At 38.1% G+C, this 22,900-nt stretch overlaps 1 protein-coding gene across 1 annotated transcript in view; it reads right to left on the bottom strand.

Annotated features, from left to right (window-relative positions):
* Nucleotides 1-387: 387 nt before the first annotated feature.
* Nucleotides 388-22,900, bottom strand: part of UBE3D (ubiquitin protein ligase E3D) — a 78,413-nt gene continuing 55,900 nt past the window's right edge. Inside the window, exon 10 of the mRNA XM_041412343.1 lies at nt 388-1,318. Coding sequence (XP_041268277.1) covers nt 1,298-1,318 — 21 coding nt within the window. The 3' untranslated portion in view covers nt 388-1,297. The remainder of the gene's footprint in view (nt 1,319-22,900) is intronic.

Below are 22,900 nucleotides of genomic sequence, written 5' to 3'. Positions count from 1 at the left end.
AGCAGGTATGAGACAAAACAATTCCTTTTCTAGCTTGAAACCAAGGACAACCATCACAAGTTTCAGGCCCAAGAGCATATGCAACAGTGGACTGAAGAAAGAAAAAAACAAGGATGGGATTTCATAATCTGAAGGTGTAATTGGACAATTAACCCCAATATGCAAATGGACCAAAACTTATAAAAGTGTGAGACCTCATGACCGGTTGTTCATTTTTTGTGACCATTTTGGGTTCATCTTGGGCATTGCCCTGGCCAGGCTCTTGTCTTCCCCAAGGTGTATCCATCAAAGTCTTTAATTAAATTACCTCTGTCTATCCTCTGTTCTAGGTCAGCCTTCTCAAGGTATCATGGGAAGCTGAAACTGTCACAGAAATCAGGCAGAATGTTAAACTAATTTAGAAAAAATATTTTATTCATAAAATGACTCAGCATTGGTGCACAGACAAAGTATCTTGGAGCTAGATTATTTAGTCCCTGAATACAAAAGTCAGAATAATTTTTTTCTTCCTTCAATACTGAAAACTAAAATAGTAACAGAAAAGTTATATCCAGAGGAGGTGCTGTGAGACCTCAGCTTCTTGTCTTCGGATGTGTAAAACTGAGGTGTCCAACACTTTGTAGGATCACTTCCTATGGTGAGATCATTGAATGAGTAATGGGCATGTTAACTTTCCTTGAAATAATAATAATTGTTCCAAATAACCATAAAACCTTGATTCTCCAAAACATATGATGTAGGAATGCAGATGCTGTCTTCCTTTACTCTCAAGCAGAGAGGCAAACCTTAATGCAGAAACAATATACATGATAAACACATAAGTTTTACAAAAAACAGATTTTATGTTTTAAAGTCGGACCTCTAACTTCACAAGAACAAAGAAAGTAAAGAACTCACATTAGTATCCATGGCATTTTAAAATATTTGCTACCAGTTGTAAACATTCCTAAGGATATATACATTGCTATCAAACACTGGTAAAGGCAGTACAAGATACACAGGGAATTTCCTTTTAGCAGTGAAGACATCATAATAGTCATCCCAGCTGGATGTCATAGGAGTGACAGGTAAGTCACTCTTAGAATGACATCTAAGAATGCACTGGATACAAAAGTCAACTCTTTCTTTGGTTTTGAAACACATTCAGATATGAAGAATACACACACCCACCCCACCCCACTTTCTTTTGTATTGTCAGGGGATTTTTTTCTAGAAGTCCCACCACTGGAAATTATCTGTACAGATTTCTTCTGAAAATAAATCTAACAACAGTTTTCAGCACAGGTATCTTCGTTCTTCAAATCTTCAAAAAGGCAACCTATAAAAGGAAGCAAAAACAATACTGTGATTAATTTCAACATTGCAGGTAAAACAAAGATGCTTCTTTGTCACGATAAAAATTATATAATAATCCTTTTACTTAATAACACACTAGTGCAACGAGAAAACAGAGGCTGTATTTGTTCTTTTTCCACCCACCTCTCCTCTACCTAACATGTCTCCTAAAAATTCCCAAACTTTCTTTTTTTGCTCAAGCACTGCCTGCTTTGCAGAACTAAAACTTTTTTTCCTCCCAGGATAACAAAGAATGTTTATCTCATCTAACTTCAAAGGCTATTTGATAGTATTTTGAAACTAGCTAAGATTAAATCTTTGACACATTCCTAGTTTTGTCTGAATATTAGTTTGTTTGAACAGTGCTGTCACTCTAAGTCAAATCCTGATTCCAAAGTCACGATGAGAAGTCCAAAGTCATAAAGAAAAATGTCTTACATTTTGAAATAACCAGGAACCAAAATCTTACCAGAGGGGAGAAGACAAATACTTGTATATGATCAGAAGATAGCAAATGATATACCTCTTCTCTTTACTGCACTAAGTGAACTGTCTAACAGCTATTTAGAGGGACGGTGATCTATCAAATACGAGAGATCTATAGGATTTCTGCTGTCCCAAACTCATTTGTTCTTGGTCACATGCATGCAGCAGTTTCTCCTGTAGGATTTTGGTTTTGTTTAGTGTTCTTCAGGATCTGCAGTATTCTAATGCAGAAAACTAAGTTAGCTGACTGGAAATGACATGTCCAGATCCTTATCTGACAAGGAGATTGCTTCACATATTTTTTGTTGATCACAAACACAGAAAAACAGTTGTACAGATGCCTTCACAAAAATGCAAGAAGAAAGAAAGAAAAATGACTACCAGGTTACACAACTGTCTTCTGAAAAGATACAACCTATTTCTCCTGTCTGATGAAAAACATACAAGAAAAGAACTTCTGAGACAGACACTTCCTCTTTTGTTCTCTCCAAGAGCTTTCAACAGTCACTTAAATGAAGATTAAAATTACCATCAACTTTAGATTTTCAGAGATGACCCCAATCACCACTCTACTCAATACTGTGACAAAAGAACTCATGAAGCATGATCAACCAGAAGGAATTAAATGCAAGCATAAAATATCACTGAGTATTCAGAGCAGAGGTTAAAACAGAGTTAAAACACTCTTTTTAGATCCTGTGCCCAAAGTATGTTTAAGAGAGTTCTAGGTCTGCTATAAAGAATAATAATTAAAAAAAAAGCTGCAATTTTTAACATATCTAAGATGGCTCTCAGAGAATCAGTCATACAAAGGATTCATGTCTAAGTAAGACATCTCCAAGGCATAAACGCGACATGACAACAATTCTTGGTTAAGAATAGAAAAAAAAATCATTCAAACTCACTTCCTGAACACTCTTTTGCTACTCCAAGACTAACAGCAATAAGCCAGTAGAAAACTGCAGTTACTGCATGGAAGGGTTTGTACAGTCAACACAACTGAGATCCCTGAAATCTCCCACATTTCCAAATCACTCTTTTCTTCTTCCAAACTGGAACTAAAATTCAAAAACAAAAATTTTCATGTCTTATAGTAAACAGAAGGAAGAAATTCTTTATGGTAAGGATAGTGAGGCATTGGAACAGGTTGCCCATGTGGAATTGGAACCATCCTGCCATTGGAACAGGATTCCCCATCCCTGGAAGTACTCAAGGCTAGGCTGGATGGGGCTTTGTGTAATCTGGTCTAGTGGGAGGTGAACCTGCCTGTGGTGAGAGGCTGGAACGAGATGATCTCTAAGGTCCTTTCCAACCCAAACCATTCTATGATTCTATGATTTGAAGAACATACACTTTCAGAAATGTCTATAGGCAAACCATGCCAGCAATCAGCTGGCTGGCCAGCATGGAAGTTGGCCTGCATTTCCCATGCAAATCTCATCACACTGACACATTCCCATAAAGTGTTTTTTTCAGCTCCATCAGCATTTTCCAGCAGTAAGCTGCTACATCAAAATAATTTCTGTCAGCTCATCCAAGGGATGTTGTAAAAGCCAGAGACTACTCATCATGTAGGGAAATTTATCCACTATGCCAAAGATTCCCACCCTAAAAGACAAAAATTGAAAGCAAAATCAATATGCTTGTCACCTTTCCTCATGATTTAGTTGCTCAGATGAATAGAGACATATACATAATTATGAGCAAATGCAAAATCTTAGCTCTGTGCAAAAGTCATAAAGCTGTACAGGCTAGGAATGAAACCCTGGCACCAGTCAAATCAATGTGACAAAACTCACATTGACACTAACAATGTGCGAGATTTGTCCTTGCATTGCAAGGAAAAAATAGAAAAATCAAGAAAAGCAATAACCCTCTCAATACACAAGACTCAAATTTTAAGCAGCTTTTTCTGCCTGAGACTGCAGACTCCTTTGTACACAGTTTTGAAGTGCCATTAGAGTGGATATATTTGTTTAATTTGTCTGCTTGCTATATTTTATAATGCATAAAATACACTTTACTTCTGCTTTATAAGAGAGTTATTTGCAACATAATGCTTCCCTAGACTGCTAGGCTCTCCTACTGTCCAATAAACTGAAAAGCAACAAAAGCAATAAATTATTAGTGTCTGTGTTTATATTTACTGCCAATGTGAATGAAAAGAGCACATTAGATCATTCCTACAGCTGACATACCAGCAAAAAAAAAAGTAAATCAAGCTGTTTAAAAAACACCTGCAACCCATGAAAGTATTTCAGAACAAAATCAGCTGAAACAAAACCACTTATGAAGTTTCACCTTATCCATCCACACTTCCGTATGAAGCATATAAATATCCCTTTATTATCCTGTTACTGTAGATGCAGTTTGATATCTAAACAGCAGTAAATTATATGTTCTACATAATAAATGAATTACTATAGGATGGGAAAATGGGATTACTCATTTGGCATTACTCAACTGGTTCTCCCCCAGTTTTCTATCTATTAGGATACATTCTCGACAAGACAGACAACTAGTAGCTTCTTCCAGCTTTAGTAGCAATGCTTTCAGCAAAGTCTGCACATCCAGTATTTCACTGCTATGACAGCATTTTGAAAGAAAAATAATGTGCCAAACATCTCATCTACAAAGGTTTATTACTAAATTTAGAACACAAGTCAGTTCTCTAATCAGTTTTTTTACTGACCTTACCTCAGCACATTGTCCCCTTCTTAAAGTGCTCAGATACTCCTTCAGTAAATAAAGCAGCGTCAGCTTTGTTAAAATTTCTTGGCGTCAGGACAAGTTAAGAAATCCAGGTACTGATGTTCAATTTTAGAAGATGTGTTCTCCTGATTTTCTCAGGAAAATCATAGAATGGTTTGGGGTGGAAGAGACCCATAAAGATAATCTAGTTCAAATTTCACTTGCCATGAGCAACCTGGTCAAGTGAAGTATGTCCAAACACTGAGGAGTAAAAGGTGAAAGAAAATAATTGCAACTTCTTAAAATATTTTTTAAACTATGGAGACCTAACCAATTTAGAGATAAAAGAAGGTGGTTCCAGACAGCTGAAGGTGGTGAAAAGAAATCTCTTCTACTAAGTACTAACACTAGGTGAGCTGGCAGAGTGGATGACTGCTGTAAGAGAAACAGGAGCATGAGAGAAGCAGCTAAACAACATATTTTAAAGAAATGCAATCTGCAAATCAACTAAGCAAGGAAAAAGAAGTTCAATCTTTGAATCAGCTGCAAGAACCATCCCAGGAGCCAGATTCTTACTTCCACAAAACAGGAAATAATACATCAAAAGTTGCATTCCCACGTTGTAACACAAGCTTTGAAACTGTTCTTACATTGCTCTCTTTTAAGGAGTCCAAGTGAATGGTGCATAAAAATCCCTATGTATGTTTCTCGAAGCTGACAATGAAGGATTCTTAATACTTATGTCTCTCCTAAGAGCTAAACGAAAGTATGGAGAAGATACAGAATTTCTCTTTAGTTTTAGAGAGGGAATTGTACTTCAATTTACTCCTGCATAATTATAAAGGAAAATAGTGGGTTGAAAGTAGATATGCATGCTTCAGTTTCAGCAGAAGAAATTAAAGCTCTGAATGCTTCCTAAAATATGACTGCTGTGGTTTTTTCCACTGCACAACAAATAATAAAACACCACCCAGCTCAAACCTGAAGTTTAAATGCATAAAAGACATTTTACTGCTGTCTTCTTTGAACATTAGACAATTTTTAAACACTACCATGCCCAGTTCATAATGCTACATTGCGTTTTAGAAGAACACAACTTACATGACTATCTTAAATCATATCTACTGCAACAGACAGTCTGTACATAGACAGATACCCATGCTTTAATCCTGCACATGTGCTAGTGTGAAATCAGGCGTGATGAAACGACTGCAGAGGAAATGCTGATTACACACCAGCAAGGCTACAGCCTACAATCAACATCAAATGCTGTATTTATTTCCACTCAAGGCTGACAGGTAATCAAGCAATGCCATGCCATCCATGTGCAAAGGAAGAGAATAACCTTCCCAAAAAGACAAGGACAGCCGTGGGCAGACCTCTGCTCCTAGATCCAGCTGTGCTGGATGATACTAATCTCACAGGCTCATGGTGTCTCTCTGCTGCAAGTTACCATTCCTCTCTTCCCACAAAAGACCACTTCAGAGTATCTCCTACTGTCTGGTGAATTCAGACTAATGCACCAAACTCTGCCCTCTGATCTGCACTGAATGGATGGGTCTATCCTAGAAACAAGAAAGGGAGGGCTTGCACAAACAATTCTCCTGGCAGATCACAGGCGAGAGACAAATCTCTGGTGGAAATGAGAGTGAAAAGTTGAGGACAGTGTTTTTTTCTACATGTACAGCTGGATTTGAAAGATAGCATATACTCAAAGCCTCAGACCAGTCTAATACATCCAGATTTGTATTGCTACAAATGTTATGGCTAGTGCTAAGTGTCATAGCTTAAGCCTTAATAACTACAGCTAGTGCAACTGCTTGTGTGGTTGCAATTATATTGCAGTCAAGATGCCCTGTACATAGAATACATTTCTACCTTGGAAAAAGACTCAGAGAAAGTGATATAAACATGTTTGTGTGAGTATAACTGAACCTACATATCCCTTATCCCCATATTTAATAATGCACTAATACCACTACAGGGACAATGTGCATAAACATAAATATTAGACAGAGAAGGCCATAACCCTGCCTGACACACTTCTAACTCCTGTAAAATAATGACAGATCAATGAGTGGGAGGATTAAAGCATCTGTACCATGTCTAGGTCCCAGTTCTATAAATATTTGATTTCTGATAAACTCTGCAAGAAGTTGGTGTTGCCATAGGTGCTGAAAAGGAACAAAGCAGACAAAGGAATAAGGTTTTTCCCAGAGGGGTAACAGCGCTCCTTCCATTCCTGCCCCACCACCAGAAGCAGTGATAACTTATAACTGTTACCATTACCCTGTGGATTAGCAACTACTGGCAATGGCTGATTATAAATAGCCACATTAAATCTTACGAGTTCACCTGCCTACCCACACCATACATTTTATATATTTGTTCTCACCTAACAATCTGGGATCAAGCCTGCTGATGCACAAATACCCTGTTCCAGAAATACATTTGGCACCAGTGTGAATGAATGGACACAAAGCAGATGGCAGTAGATGAGCAGAGACGTGAGAGAACATTAACTGCTATATTTACACTTGCTCCCACTGAATCCAGAGACCCATAAAAAAGCAGCTGTCTTTTCCAGACATGAATGTTACCAAGCTGTTGCATATTACCCCTAGATCTCTGGGGTGGCTTTTCGGGAGAGCAAAGGCATTTTTAGAGGAAATTGGAGAGTAAAGCAGCATGTTCGCTACTAGAAGAATGAGAGGAGCCAGAAACAGAATCATTATGGTTGGAAAAGCCCTCCAAGATGATGGAACCCATCAATCATTGAGATGAGCCTTCCTTGACAGTACACTATGTACTTGCCCTGTAGGGCCTCCTGGCAGCCTCAAGCTCACTGGCTACGCTCCAGCAGGAAAGGTGTCTCTGTTACACTGATGGTTAGCGCTTTGTCTTCTGTACTCCAGGCTCTTGTGATAATAGTTGAACCTTGGCTCACTCAGTGCTTGTTTCTCCTATGGCATGGAGGTCATGTAAGCACACTTGGCTGCTCCAATATCCCCTCCACAGCCCATCAATAGCAGCCACTTCACACAGCACGTCAACAATAATTGTTTCATGTTCGCTCACACAGGGAAAGTTTTTCAACATGCTTTAAATGCCATGCAGTGAGAAGTCTGGTTTTGAGTATGCACCAGAACACGAAAAAGTGTTTAATTATCCTTCCTTTACCATTCTGGTCTAAGAAAACCAAGGGAACATCAGCCTGTGCTCGCAGCACCATAACTTCATATCACTAGGTTGGTATGTCTTAAATATTTTACCATAGAAACAAATTCAAATTTTTTTGAACAAAAATGTCTTCAGAGGAATAAAAGTCCCTTGAAAAGGTCACTAAAACAATACTACAGATTGACAGAACATATATCGTTGTACGAGCCAAGTTTAAAATATTTAATGAAGTAACAAAATTACTGTGTAGGGTCAATGTAAGAGCATTCAAGACTATCACTATCATGCTGAAGCTCCAAAGAAACTAAAATACATCTGGCATACCCTCCCAGACAAACACAGCAGCACCGTGCTGCAGGACTATGTCATGAAGGCAGTAATGAAGCCAACAGAAGCACAGATTGTGGAACCAAGCTATCCCAGTAAACTAAAGCCCTAGAAATTGGGTTGAAGAACAAAGGGATGTGGAATGGTGGCTTTGCAGTCTGACGCACTAACTCCTACAGGGCTCAGATTTGGGTATGGAGGAAGGGATATTCTGTGAAGGACTCTTGGCCTCACTCACTCCACAGGATTTTGAGGTCATTCTTTAGCAGATATATCTGCAGGGAATTTCACATCTCAATGAATATGTGCTTCACCCAGCTGTAAGGTCTTACAAGAAACATACTTTTGGTCAGTGCAATGCTACCACAGAAACAGAGGAACAGAGGTGGCAACGAAAGCTGGGAAGAGCCTGGCTTCAGCAGACCTGTCATCTGAAGAGTGAAATTCCCCAGAACTCCTAGGAGAAGGCTGGGGAAAGGTAAGTCCTCCACTGTACAATGTGAAAGGCACTGTACATATCTGGGTTTCCAGTCTTCAATGCAGGAAGAAACTGACTAGAACACTACTCAGATAAATCACTTCTGTCCAAGCTGGAGAAAATGTGAAATACAACCAAAACAACCAAGAAGAAAGAGAATTAGATTACTTTCATTCAATTTCTAGTGGAATTAATTTCAACCAAAGCAAGGGCTTCCTTCTTTAAATACGATTTCTCGATCTGATAATGTACCTCCAGGATTTAAGAAATAAACCCATCTATAAATCAGCATGCATTCTTTCAACCTAATCCTTGCTAAAGTATTAATTTCTTATAATAATGAAGCTAGATTTGAAATGTGACAGAGATAAATGAGAAAAGGCAAGAAATTTCTCTGAAGTACCAGGCTGTGCATACGTACTGCAAGCTATCACTTTGCTATTGTTAACAGTTGCATGATGAAACTTGCCAAAGCTTTAGAGAGAAAACCACTGGCAGTTGCAAAAACAATAGAAAATAAATCTCTACATGTTTTTAGTTGAAGACAAGCAACTCTTCAACATTTTAGATCAAGTAGTCCTTCATGTGAAAAAAAAGGAGAAGGTTTTTTGGGTTTATTTCAAGATTAGATGGCTATTAATCTTCTTGTTTCTTTACATCTAGAAGCCCCAAAACTTCATGGCTTTATTTCGTTTTCTGCCAACCCTTCTTCATTAGCCTGTACTATTTTTACTTCCATGGCAGATGTTACTTCTTGAGGTACCCATTATTAAAGACAGGCACAGAAATAGCAATATTATTTACCTTTGCTAGTCTTACATACACTTTTTTGAGTGTAAACCATAACAGAGTGTGCAACTGGGTACTCATGTTACATTGCAATTACTGATACAAAGCAAACTGAGCTAAAAACCCCATGGAATTTGGGATTTCCTTAGTCAACACCAGATGAAGTTTGGTTTTTACTGCAGTAGTCACCACACTCCAAACTTAAAACTAATCATGCAGTCAGAGCAGCACATATATTTCTGCATCAAGTGGCTTTAAACTGCTGCAGAAAAACATTTGTTTAAGCACATATATTTATGGGCAGTTGTGAAACACAGGTTAACCTAAAACAAACGAGGCACTGCAAGCTGCTGTGCCAATTAATTGCATGCCAGCTGTAGCCTCAGGCTAGAGATGTGAAGAAATTAATGCCTGACAGCCCAAATTGAAACTTATGATGCAGCTTCTACAAACTTCTCGGCCTTGCTGAAAGGTGTGTCATGAGGCTGAACTGGAGGAGGGTGTGTCTGCCACTCTTTGCAAGCCCTGCACTCCAGTGGGCCATTCCACACTCACAGACTGCTGTCACGGCAGGACTTGCTCCTGCACAAATCCCTGAAAGCCATGTCACTCTGAGCCCTTGCTCTGTTTTTGCAGCTCTTGTGCCACTAGACTTCTCTGCACTCTTGAGAATCTGTTTCAACTGATCAGAATCAATAATACACTGCTGTATTTTCCCCAGAAAGGGAAAGAACTGACACACTGGTGCTGCTGTGGCATTCAGCAGCTGCATTTTTTATGGTATTCCAGCATTGAAGATGAGGATGAAAAAAGCCCTGAACAAGGCACTATGAACAGTCTGCTGTGTTATAAAACAAAGGGCTAAACAGAGAAGTAATATGGATTTATTTTGTTGACCATGAAGCAAGTGAATTGTACCTAATTCCAGAGAGAATAAATAGGGTGAGCTAAGTGGCCACATAACCTCTCTTAAACAGTGAATCTCCTCTCTCAAAATTAAGCTGATAAAGTATGGTGCATGCCAGGTGTGTTTCACAGCACACAATGCACTTATGTCTTTGATTAGATGCTGGCTTACCCAGATGTGGGATGTTCTGGTCATTTGCATGGCTGTTGCTCTCAATTAGATGCTCTTAGGTGGTATTCTCTGCAACAAAATTTATGAGGCATCCTATCTCCCCAAAATACCCTCTTACTCTATTTCAATCCTATTATGTCTTAAAGAGAGGGAAGTGCTAACATATGTGAAAGAGAAGAACTGGTTTTAGGTCTTTATTACACAGTAACACAGCTGGATTCTAAGCTGGAAAATGTGTCCTTTCCTCTCCTTTTAGACATGAAATACTGTAGCACACTCAAAAACAGAAAGGTGACTTTCAAGTCTGCATCATCCAAACCAGAAAAATGAATAATCTATTTTTCTATTACCAGCTTCATTTTCCAGCTCAAATGATCCCTTCACCATAAACTAACATTTTCGCTATTATTCCCTGTTATTGAATCATTCCTCACAGTAACTCAAATTGTCTATCTCCTATTTTTAACCACTACTCCTAATCAATCCTTCTCCTTTAAACCCACACAACACACCTTTCATCAGGATTTACCTCCAACCTGCACTGTGTCAGATATACTGCAGTAGGAGATAAAGTCTTGCTCACATTTTCTCCGGGAAAAGCAAGATTACGACAAAAATAGTTATTTGTTTCCCTGCTGCAGCAGCAGGTAAAATCTAGAAGTCAGAATCCCCTTCAGGGCCTGGCTGGAGATGCCTTTCCTTGCTTATGTTTCTTGTCTTTTTTCTCCCCTCAACTTCCTTGCCCTTTATAGGAGTAAAACAACAGGCTAAGAATATTTCAGGTTTAGAAGAAGCATGGGGGAAAGCTAAAGAGAAAGAGGAAGCCAACAGGAAAACTAAGAAGAAAGGAGGAAAGAGCAGTATATGTTGCTACAAACTGAAGTGTGGGCAAGCATTTGCACTAAATAAAAGAGATGCAATTGGGGTGCATTAACAAGGCTATCATGCAGACATCAACCAAATAAATTGAGTTTCTCTCACACTCTCCTTAATTCCCAGAGTAAAAGCAATACAGTTATCTCCAGGATTCACCACTGGCAAGATGCCAGAGACATCAGATATTCAGTTGTAGGTCAAGGCAGCTTTGAATTTTAATTTAATGAAAGTCAGTCTTTCTCTTTTTGTCCAAATTTAGGTCACCGTTCAGAGTCTGTCTGAGGCCAATCAGAAGACAACCTTCTCATCTCTTACACTGAAATGCCTTAGAAAACCCAATAGACAAAGATTTAGGCAAAAGATTTATTAAAAACTACTGTGGTAAGGTGCTTTACAAACAGAGGCCACAAGGAAACAAGCCAACCACTTTGGTTAATTCTCTACTTGCCGATGGCTTGGAGGGTATAAATGCAGTTTAGTTTTGCTTTTGTCTCTAAACTGTTACATTTTTTAATCTAAAAAGAAAATCCACCAAATCCTGAAAGCCAAGCAATAGTCTACCCTCTTCATATCCTGCAATGTTCATAGTTAGTTATGTCATACAAACCAGTACACAGATGTAAACTGGGTTTCTAAGATTCTCCCTCAGCAAATGCTACAGGAGCAGAGCACACTGTGAAGTCATGTTGAAACTTCTGGGATAACTTGTCACGTACCCAATGTTGCCACAGTGTCAGACATGGCCATCTCTTGTGTGCATACCCATTTCTCTACATACCAAACTGAAATGCTACCTGACATATGATTTGAAATACCAGTAAGGTGTGAGGAGGGGGCAGAGGGAGCATGACATAAAATGGGCGCATTAGAGAACAGAAATAATTATATCTTTTATTGAGAGATTGGTTACATGCTCACATTAACACACAATCTTTATTTTTACATGCAATCCGAACACTCAAATCTACCATAACTCTAAAGAAAACAGTAGAGGAGATTAAAGGAGAATGTGGCACTGTTATACAACACTTTAAATCTAGATAGGTTGAACACATATCTTCATTAGGTTATCTTTTGAAAACTTCATGGGAAAAAAAAAGCAAGTTTGGAAAATTAGCTGCTTAAATTCTCTCTTTGCTTCCTGGCAATTAAAGCTGGAATGAGAATAAATACCTCCCTGCATGAGGTATGAGGATTAATTTGTTTGTGTATATAAATGGGTATTTAAGTATCAACTACTATTTTATTTTTAACACCTTATTGGGACTACTGCATTCCTACCAGAGTTCAGCTTTTGGCAAGAGATTAAGACTGAGTTAAAACAGGAACAGGTGTTTGGAAGATGATATGGCTGCAATAAAAGCGCAAACCAAGAAGATGAAGGGAAAAAAAAAAATTATATAAGGCATTCATTTGTATCCTGTGAAATAGAGAGACACACAGAAGAAAACAAAACCACAATAACGAAGGGATATTTAGGAAAATATCTTTTCCTGCTATGATTCATTCCCAGGGGGATAGAGTCTGAGCAGGGCTATACTTTGGTCCCAGGTCATCCCGTCCCTGTAAAATCTCATGATGCCTATTAAATGGCCAAGCATTCAGTAAACACTGCTTAATACTGGCTGGGTAATAAAACATTTTCAAAGCCTCTAAAGGATGTAGGATTTTAAGGCCACTCTCAGTGAGATTTGAGCTCCTAAATTATATCAGGTATTTTTACAGTGTGAATTTCTGGTCTCTAAGATCCCTGTAGCCATTACTAGGTCAAACTGATTTTTATTTCTAGAGATTGAGCACTTTCTTTTGCCAGCTGCAATCAGAACAAAAGCTGAAACCATCCATTTTAAGGTTCAAACTAATAAAAACATGTTTTCTTGGAAAAAAGAAGCATTACTGACCTTGAAGCTTCATAAGAAAATACAGTATTTACCATTCTTAGAATATTTTTCCTGTAGCAATAAGATAAAAGCTTTTATTTTGAAAGCAGACTGTGCTAAAACATCAATCCTGCAAGTTAAACTTCTTTTCATCAAGGTTTACTATTAATTTCATACTAAAGTAAAAGTAAATAAAGTGAAGATTTTTAAAAGCAAAGACCTGGGGGGAAGTAGGTGTTGAAAGATGTATGAGGTTTGCTACTACTATGTTTATTGCCACATTCTTGTGAGAGTAGACACGATGTACAAAATAAATATAATTTAACTATGGAGATACTGGGAAGACTCTCCATGGGCAGCATGAGTTCTCAGCTCTGGGCATGATTGAACCTCAAAAGTTTGACTGAGAACATTGTAAGAAATTAAAATGGTTGTTTAAACTATATTCAAGTCCTTTATGTCTTTCATTATGAAAAAGCATACCTGTAGAACTGAGAGAAGGAATGTAGTAATGTAATTTCTGCATGCTAGATGTTTATCTTCCTGGTATTATATGATTCTTGTATTTTAAGAAGGTTTAATGCAATTAACTTTGACTTCAGTATATTTAAATTGCATCCTTTCTAAGTATTTCTTGTCAGTAGTCATCCATCAGAGAGAAGTCTATTAAATTAGCAAGCAAGTAAGATTTTTAAACAAGTAATGACAGAGAATTCTCTTTGAAAACAATACTAAAAAAACAATTTTGACCAGAGACAAATTTCCTCGTCCTTTTGATTCTAATGATTTCCTCAATAATAACATGGTTATTCCAAAGCTGAACTCTGAATCAAAGTGGATCTTTGATTCTGTACACACATTGGAACACCTCTGTTGTCCAAGGGAGGCAATTATTCATGTGGTGAAGTGCTTATGGGAGTCAATCTAGACTCAAAAATAGCTTATGGATTCCTGTCTCTGACAGGCACCAGACAATTTTAAATATTTACTCTGTATCAGGACAGATTTGGAAAATTTTGATGAATGCATCAATTAATGGCAATTGAAAGTTAATTTACCTTCCAAAAGGAAGGGCTGCACAAGGAATCAGGAAGATCTTAAGATAGTTGACCTATTGATGCTCCATAATATTATCTGCAGTAACAGGACTAAACTTAATGAAATACAAGAACTCCATGAGGTCCCAGCTATATGCCAGACCAATTACTGCGAGTCTGTGAAGTAAAAACTGATCACAGAAACTAGGATAAACATCTGATAGCACAGAATCCAGACCAAAACCTTTTCTGAACCAGTCTCTTCATCAGATTCCTATCTCAGAAGGTCAGAAGAGCAGCAACAGTGGGAAATGGAAATTAACACTCAAGCAGAGGTCAGACTGACCCCACTCACTGGCACCAGGAGAGCAACTTCCACTACAGGGATAAGACTGACCTTTTGCAACAATGACCTTTTGCATACTGTAGCATCACTGGAAGATTCTGAATCTCAGAACCTTGAGGTAGTTCTTCTCAATTAACCATGACTATTCAAAAACTGGAATAAACCCCACACATAGGCATTTAATAATTCAAAGCTGAACACTCATCCCAAGCACAGCCTTTTTTCCTCACCAAATGAAATACCAAAGATTATACAAGGGCCCCAGCAGCCTTCACTAATGTATTTCACCAGAAAGTATGCATTTCTTTAGTGAAAGGTTAAGCAGTAACCAAACACTCTTGCATACTCCTCCCCCCCCAACTATGTTGGCACAGCTGCATAGTCACTGGATAATGCCAGAGGCAGAAGGAAGAGACAAGTTTGCATGAATAAGAGGCTGGGGGAGATGGAAAGGCTACCTTAGATTAGATGGATTGCTGCTGAAAACTACTACCCTCAATACCACAGCAATGGAAGCTGATGTACAGATCATTAAAATGGTCAAAAGAAAGGTATAGACAATGTCATGTGAATGAACACTGAATGGACATGGTATTAAAACATCTGCAAATACACTCTGGAAGCAGCAGGTTCCATAGGCAGCTTTTCACCATATTCAGCTTTGTACAAGTCACATAAGGAAGCAGGATACAGAAGGCAGCTTTCCATATAATCAATATATTATTATGTGATATCATAATCATATTCCATTACTTCTTGAAGTTGTTTTTATGTCTGATTTATCATGGAAAATATAGGTAAATGATTCCATATGTCTTCTCTGACCTCCAGAAGCCCCAGATCTTTGCTGTCGCCAAAGATCTCTGTTACTTCTAAATTGTGAGAAAGAGGTCACATCCTTAAAGATGTGAAGTGTAACAAAAATTAGGCAAACACTCAGGAAAACCTCAGGCATTTACAGATATTTAAACACAACCACCAAACCAATCTCCTAAGAAAACCTTCAGAGAACTGCATTTAAAAAGTGGAGTGCAGGTGCATCTATTGAATAGTGCACCCTCTCCTCTTCCATCACTCTTATTTACCCATTTCATTTCTAGTAAGAACATACCAGCTCTGAAACTAAGGGATGTGTATGCACCTACTACCACAGCATATGCTTGCAATGTGACAGAACCAAAGGGTTAAAAAGACAGAAATTCCTGTAAGCATTACCTATCTCCCTTTATAACCATTTTATGGAGCTCATAAACAGTTTCCCCCCACACTCACTTTCTGCAGCCTCTTTTTTGTCCACCTTTGCCATGCTTTGATTAAAATTTGAAATAATCTCCTTGAATTGTGCACCATGCTTTTAATTTTTCAGCCAAGTGCTATGCACAGCTTTTATCTGTAATAGTAACAGATTGCCCAAGAACACACACAATGAGTCATGGAAAGAGTAAGGATTTCCTGGCTCTTAATCCAATGCTCAGACAAGGCCTCTCATGTTTCCAATTTTCAGGAGCTGGCAGGTGGGGAGAAGAAAAGACAAAAGAAAAAAAAGATGGGAGGGAGACTTTTTTAGGTAAGCAAAATAGTCAACCAGAAAAAAATCTGCACAAACTCTTCTCAGTTTCAGACAACTGATGTAAAAGTAATCACAGAATCTGCTGAAGAGCTTATAACTGATTTTTTAAAAATGCAGTGGATAGAACAAAGGAAATATATCAATCAGCAGGAAAAAGACACCAAAAAATTCTTAAAGCATAAAGAAAAGAACAAGTTTGCTCAATAAGCCTGGAAACAGAAGAGAAAGGAACTTACTTGCTTTCAGGGCAAAGGGATTTGGAAGCTTGTTCCCAAACAGGAGTGTAGGTAGCAGCATAAGCATATGCCCACCACAGAACTGTGAAATAATCTGGGGGTTGTGAACATGAAATTAGGTGACATAAACCAGTTCTCACCTGAACACACTCCAGAAACACTGTGTGTTACACTGGTCTATTTAACTTGGGAAGCTGATTCCCCCCAAGACCAACTATAATTAGCAAGAGATGAGGAAGATTCAAGAGATAAATACAGAGCTGATGTATCAGCATCCCCAAAATAACTAATATCCATCCTAATAATGCCACCTACTCCAAAATACTATGCAACTGTTGACAAGACCCATTATGTCACAAAAGAACAGGAAAATACTATTTCATCCCCATAAAAGTAGGCCACCCATCACATTCTGAAAAGGGATCCAAGCAAAAAAACAGATAATGATACAAGTTGTACTCATTTATCACTGCAAAGCACAGCTCACACACGGGCTTTGACAGCACCCTGGATAACTGGCTGAAATGAGACCCATTTCAAAAATGAAATAGATGTTAAAACACTGGTGTCAGACAAAGACATTAACTGCACACGTGTATGGGACACATAGGGACTGCTGGACTCATTGGGCTGGGATAATGCAATTATTTAGAGACTACTGTCAAATCAATATTCACTCCTGACCTAAGCATCACTGCAGAGATCTAGTGCAACATCTAACAGGTGCAGTCAACCCTACACCTCAGAAATTGAATGGCTTCTTTGGGTCCCTACTCACCCCAGTTAAACAGCTGACTGCAACAACAGCCATCACCATGGACAGCAAACTAAGTCAGCAGAGGGTGAGAAATGAGTTAGCCAGGAGGCAGCTCCTTCCAGATTCTCAGAGACACACAAGCAGTGAGTAGCACAGCATTAGCCTGCATGGTGCCCGAGACCCTGCTGACAAAAGACACTGAAAGGCTGAGGTCCTCAATGCCCTTTTTGCCTCAGTCTTTATTGATCATAGCCTGCAAGAATCCCAAGCCCCTGAGCCCAGTAGGGAAGTCTGAAAGAACACTTACTCTTCATGAAGGAGGACCAGGTAACAGAACATAGTGGACATAGATCTGCATCAGGAAAAGTGCTGCTAGCTGTCGGGGTCTGCTGTTATGTGTCTCTGCCCCGACACGGGGAAAGGTGGTTCTGGGCGGCCGCGACTGCGAAGGATGAATCTGGACTCTTAGATTTTCGGTCTTCAGTTCTGTTTATTATCTCTTATCTACAAAGTTTTTCTCTCTGCCCAGCCGAGGTCCGCTCAGCAGGACAGTCGAGTGCACTCTCCCACGCCCACAGGGCGGCTGTGTCCTTTATAGTAAAAATTACGTGTGCCATATTTACCTTTATTTCCCAATACTATTCACCCTTATAGACAAGTGTACCTTCACCATGAACCAATCCCCAAGTGCCAACATCACCACACAAAATGGAAGACATGAAGAAGAAAGAAGACAACAGGACCACGCCCTGAATCCTCCATCTTGTCTTCATGACCCCCCTGTACCTATTTTTCTAAAATTTATATTTCCTTCCATAAATGTACCATTCACACTCAAGAAGCTCTCATTTCCTCATACACAGGTTCTTCTCCTTTTGATGGATCGAAATCCAACCACCAAATCCTTTTGGCAGCATTGCAGGGTTTCCGAGCCCCCCAGGGGCTCCCCTGGTGTCTCTGCACATCCACAGTGATGTGCTGAGATCCCACAGCTAGCAAGTTGAGGGAGGTCGTCCTTCACCCCAAATCAGCACTGGTAAGGTCATATCTGGACTGGTGGGTCCAAGTCTGGGTTCCCCAGAACAAGAAAGATATGGACTTCATTAAGTGAGGAAAAGGCTAAGAACAGGTCAAGAAAGGACCATGAGGATGACTAAGATATTGGAGTGTCTTTCATGTGAGGAGAGGCTGAGAGCTGGGACTGTTCAGCATGGACAAGAGAAGGTCCAAGGGGATCATATCAATGTGCAAAAATATCTGATGGGAGGGAGTGAAGATGAGAGAGCCAGACTCTTCCCAGTAGTGCCTGCTAACAGGACAAGAGGCAATAAGCACAAATTAAAGAGAGCACAAAATTCCTTCTGAACACTTTCTGACTGCAAGAGAGCAGAACACTGGCACAGGCTGCCCAGGGAGTCTTCATCCCTGCAGGCATTTAAAACCCAACTGGCGTGGTCCTGGGAAACCTGCTCTAGCTGACTGCTTTAGCAGGGGTTTGGACTAGATGATATCAAAAGGTCATGTCCAACCTCAATGACTCTGTGACTCTGTAAATGTATTTTTGTTGCATGCATTTTTTAAGTGAACCAGCTAATTAACAAAGTACAGTAGTTCTAAGGCATCCTTGAACACAAATGGTTCAAATGTTTTGTAAAACTTACAAACTGGACTTTGTCTACTTTGCTCTTTTTGGGGGGTTTAGACAGTGTAAATTTCACATTCCCTCTTAATTTTGCTGCCTACATTTATTTTTATAAATCAACTACCTTCATTCACTTGGAAGATGTTTTAGTCAAATATGGACAGAAAATACTTCTGAATTAAACCTTGCAGTTCTGGTTGCATTCCCTTCTCTTTTCCCCTCCTCCTTTGCAACCTCTTTATATTACAATATAATATGAATCTGTCCTTCAGCTTATGGCTCCATGTAGTCCATATTATTCTCTTCAAGCTTCTTTTCCTCCCCTCTCTTTGTCTGTTTCCCAGCCATTGAATACTTTCCAGTCCCAGATGAAAATAACAATTAGGTTTTATTATTATGAGACCTTTTCTTGTACTGACAAAAATGTTATTATGCAAAACAAAGATAGAACAATTTCTTTAACAATTTGATTTTCATGTTCATTTTTAACTTCTTTTTAGAAAATGTTAATGACCTTCAAGATGAATCAATTTTCCAGATGCTTTCTTCCAGTTATTTTTCTTATTTTTTTAATCCAATTTTACCATCAAGGATAAATATATATGAACAAAGTATACACCGGACTCATATCTCCCTAGAGGCATCATTTTGGATTATTGAAGTATAATTATTACAGCACACTGGTCTGCTCTAAGACTTCCAAAATACTATTTAAAACATCTTCCTTAGGGCAAGGCCGCTAAAAAAATATGCTGTTGAACCATAATTGCCTGCATTATAAAAAAAAAAAAAAAAAAAAATAGCATTTCCCAAAGTTCAGTGGATGAAAAATAGCATAAATTAGTAGAAATGTAGAAAGATGATGATCAAGAACATGTTAGAAATGTTCCAAAGCTGAGGATCACAGCATGACCTTAAGGTTTGAAAGATAACCTGAAGTTCTTCAAAATTTTACCAGCTTTATAAGGTAAACACTAAGAACTACCAAAGATCAACACCAGGCACTTAACATTTCTGCATGAAAACCATTAATAAAACTGAACTGAGTTAGTGGAAAAAATAAAAATGAAAAATTGTTTGCCTCAAACTTCTAAAACAATCATTCACCTGGACTTCTCACACTAAACCCCCTTGCTTCTTGACACACAACATAAACAGATATTTTTATTCACTTTGAACATCTGACACATCATTTCACTCACTTTGCATCCTGAATCTAAGCATTTTATACAAAACTCTATTGTACTGCATATACCATTAAAAACAACTCTTAAAAGGGATTTTGACCCCCAAAACCCTAAATTTCCTTACTTAGCCAAATTAAATGAGCTTGGTTGCTTACATGCACAAGGGTTACTTTTATCCTCCTTACTTTTACTTATTTAAAATAATTAACTGTCCTTTAGCTTACTTTTTAAAATAGGGTTTTTAATTTTTAAATCTCAAGGAACTTTCCAAAAATCTAACTGTTTTCTCATTACACATTTTTATGCACAGTTATAGATACATGTCCACTGTGCATTACACAAAGTCCAACTAAAGGAAAAAAATGCCTTGCACTTATCCCTATCTTCTGTCTCTGGCTGATCTTCTCTTTACAACTGTAAAACACAAATAAAGCCTGTTTAAAAGACAGAAAGACTGAAAAACAGAAGGAAAGAAAAGCACAGACCTTGAGCACCAGGAGTGAAATTAAATTAGTTAACTGCTAGAAGCATGAAGCATTAATGAAATAGAAATAGAGAATTTTTCCCTTATGAGGAACATTTATTCAGTGTTAATTAAATTCTTTTATTCAAAATCTATACTTACCCAAGTGTAAAAATATTATATCATATCAATAACTGCAGAGTGTAAGCAAGTACTACATTATAAGCATCTTTTCCCCATCTAGTGGAGTGAGGCCTTTAAATCATTTATACTGATTGAAGTCTTCAAATAAAGGACAAAAAAACCCAACAGAGAATCCTCTGCATGAACCAGCAGCCACAGCTATTAATTCACTTGTCTAACAAATAGCTATCAGAGATTAGCTTCAAGCATTTGCTTGCGAAGTTCATATGCAATAGTGTTAATGAGGAACTTTCAGAGTCTGCAATAATTATTTTTCTACAATATATCCAGCTGGCTGGTTTATTCATTTGCAGGCCAGTTCTGCACCACTGAAGTCAAAGAGAGTTTTGATATTAACTTCAAAAGGTTCAGGTGCTTGCCTACAATGTTGAGCTATCACCACAAACGCTCCAGGTGAATTGCTGTAATACCACACAAACTAATTAAAGCAAAGCTACCACCACTAAAGGACCACCACTAGAATTTTTAAGTTTACAAGATGAGAAAAAAGGCTCCTAAGTCCCCAGCTGGACACCCCAAACGATTGCCTGACTTTAAAAACCCCTCAGTATTTGTTCATTTGAATGAGAACTCTAGGTAATCCAAAGTCCTGGCAATTTTTATTGGAATGGTAAAAACTGGACTGACAAGTCACTCCTGCATAAACAGAGCAGCATGTGAGATTAAGGTATTATCTTTACATGAAATTCTTTTTCTGTGCCTTGCATCTTCTTCAAGATGATTACCTTGTTGCAAAAAAATATTATGGGGTTTTGAGAATCATACTGGGATCATACTAAATATGCCATATTTAATCAGGCATTCAGCTGCTTTGTAAATTATCTATGAATGTAGGTTGGGAAAGGAGTATAATTCAACAGTGACACTGCACTTTAGTAAGTATTAGTACTTTAACCAGTATCAGTATTGTTGTAAAAGAGTCCCTCTTGACTTCTTCATTGTTTCGTATTAGGACTGCATGCTCTGCCTTTGCAGGAAAGGCTTACATAAAATGATTAGCTATGAAGTGTCACCAGGGTTTTCTCCAGCTTCTGAGCTACTCTTAAATACATAAACACTGTCTCACTTCTGACAGCTCATTTTAACTAAATTACAGGAGCACAATCATTTCCAGGTGGAATCAGAGCTCCACTTCATCTAAATCTAGTGTTGTAGATACAACCTTGTTGAATGCTAGAGTCCTCAGAAGATGATCTAATTACCAGGCAAATGGGAAAATGGTCTCTCCCCAAACTCCTCACACAGGAGTGGCCTAAAAACGTAGAATAAGACTCAGTAGGTCTTTCTAAATCAATCTTAGCATTGAGCCGTATAGCTCAGACATGTAAAAGCATACAGAACAGAATACAGTAAGTTTTACAGACATTATTTAGTCACATTATACATCCTACCTCAAAATAGGAAAAGCAGTCACGTAAAGGAATATATCCTCAGGACAATCATGCAGAATAGGCACTTATGATTAATTTGACTAGTCATTAGATACTGCTCCACAAAAATACAGCTGAAAATGCATTTCCTTTCTGTGCAAGCAGAGAAGGAAAACTGAAATATGAATGTTTCTGTGTTGACCTTTATTTTTTGTTTTTTTTAAAAAGTTTAAGAAGTACAGTTGATTCTATTTTGCTAGAAAGAAGGATATAAAGCCCTGTTGTTCCCCTCCCATATCTGAGAAGAAGAAAATACAATTAAGTAACTGTAAGCATTAAAAGTTAGTATCTAAACAGGGAAAAGGTGCAAGATTACAGAGCTGTCTGCTCATAAATGGCACAGAAACAAAGCAAATTTGTATCTAATAAAAATGAGAAAGTAACACGGAAACTCATGTTTCCATTTGTGTGAACTCAAATTGGTTAACAAATTGGGAAACAGTCCTAGAATTTAATGTCTCTAAATCTAGCAAATGATGAATGAAATAGACTTTGTATGAAAACATTAAATAAAAAGTCAGCTGCAAGCTCTCCGGTGAGTTAAGAAAGAAATATGTTAGCTAGTCACCCCCCATTACACAATAATAGCCTTTTTAAAATTTGGTGGGACATATGGAAATTGAAAATAAGTCAAAGACTGGAGCATGCACAGCAAAAAACCTTTTATTTAAAGCTGAATTATGCAGGTATACAGTTATTGATAAGAAGCAGAAAAAGGGTCATCAGTACCAGTCACAGGAAGTGAGAACATCTGAACAGTAAAATGTTCAGTCATTTTCACAGTAATATTTAGAAATGCCAGGCATTCTGGAGGAAGTTGAAAGTGGACTGAGTAGCCAAAATATTCAATATGATTAAAATAACGTCTTTACTTGTACAAATTTTCAGGCAAGATTCTTTTCCATGCC

The sequence above is a fragment of the Onychostruthus taczanowskii genome, unplaced genomic scaffold, assembly GCF_017590055.1.
Source record: "Onychostruthus taczanowskii isolate IOZ18803 unplaced genomic scaffold, ASM1759005v1 scaffold39, whole genome shotgun sequence".
NCBI lineage: Eukaryota > Metazoa > Chordata > Aves > Passeriformes > Passeridae > Onychostruthus > Onychostruthus taczanowskii.
The sequence above is the reverse complement of the archived record's forward strand: the minus strand, read 5'-3'. Positions and strand labels throughout refer to the sequence as shown.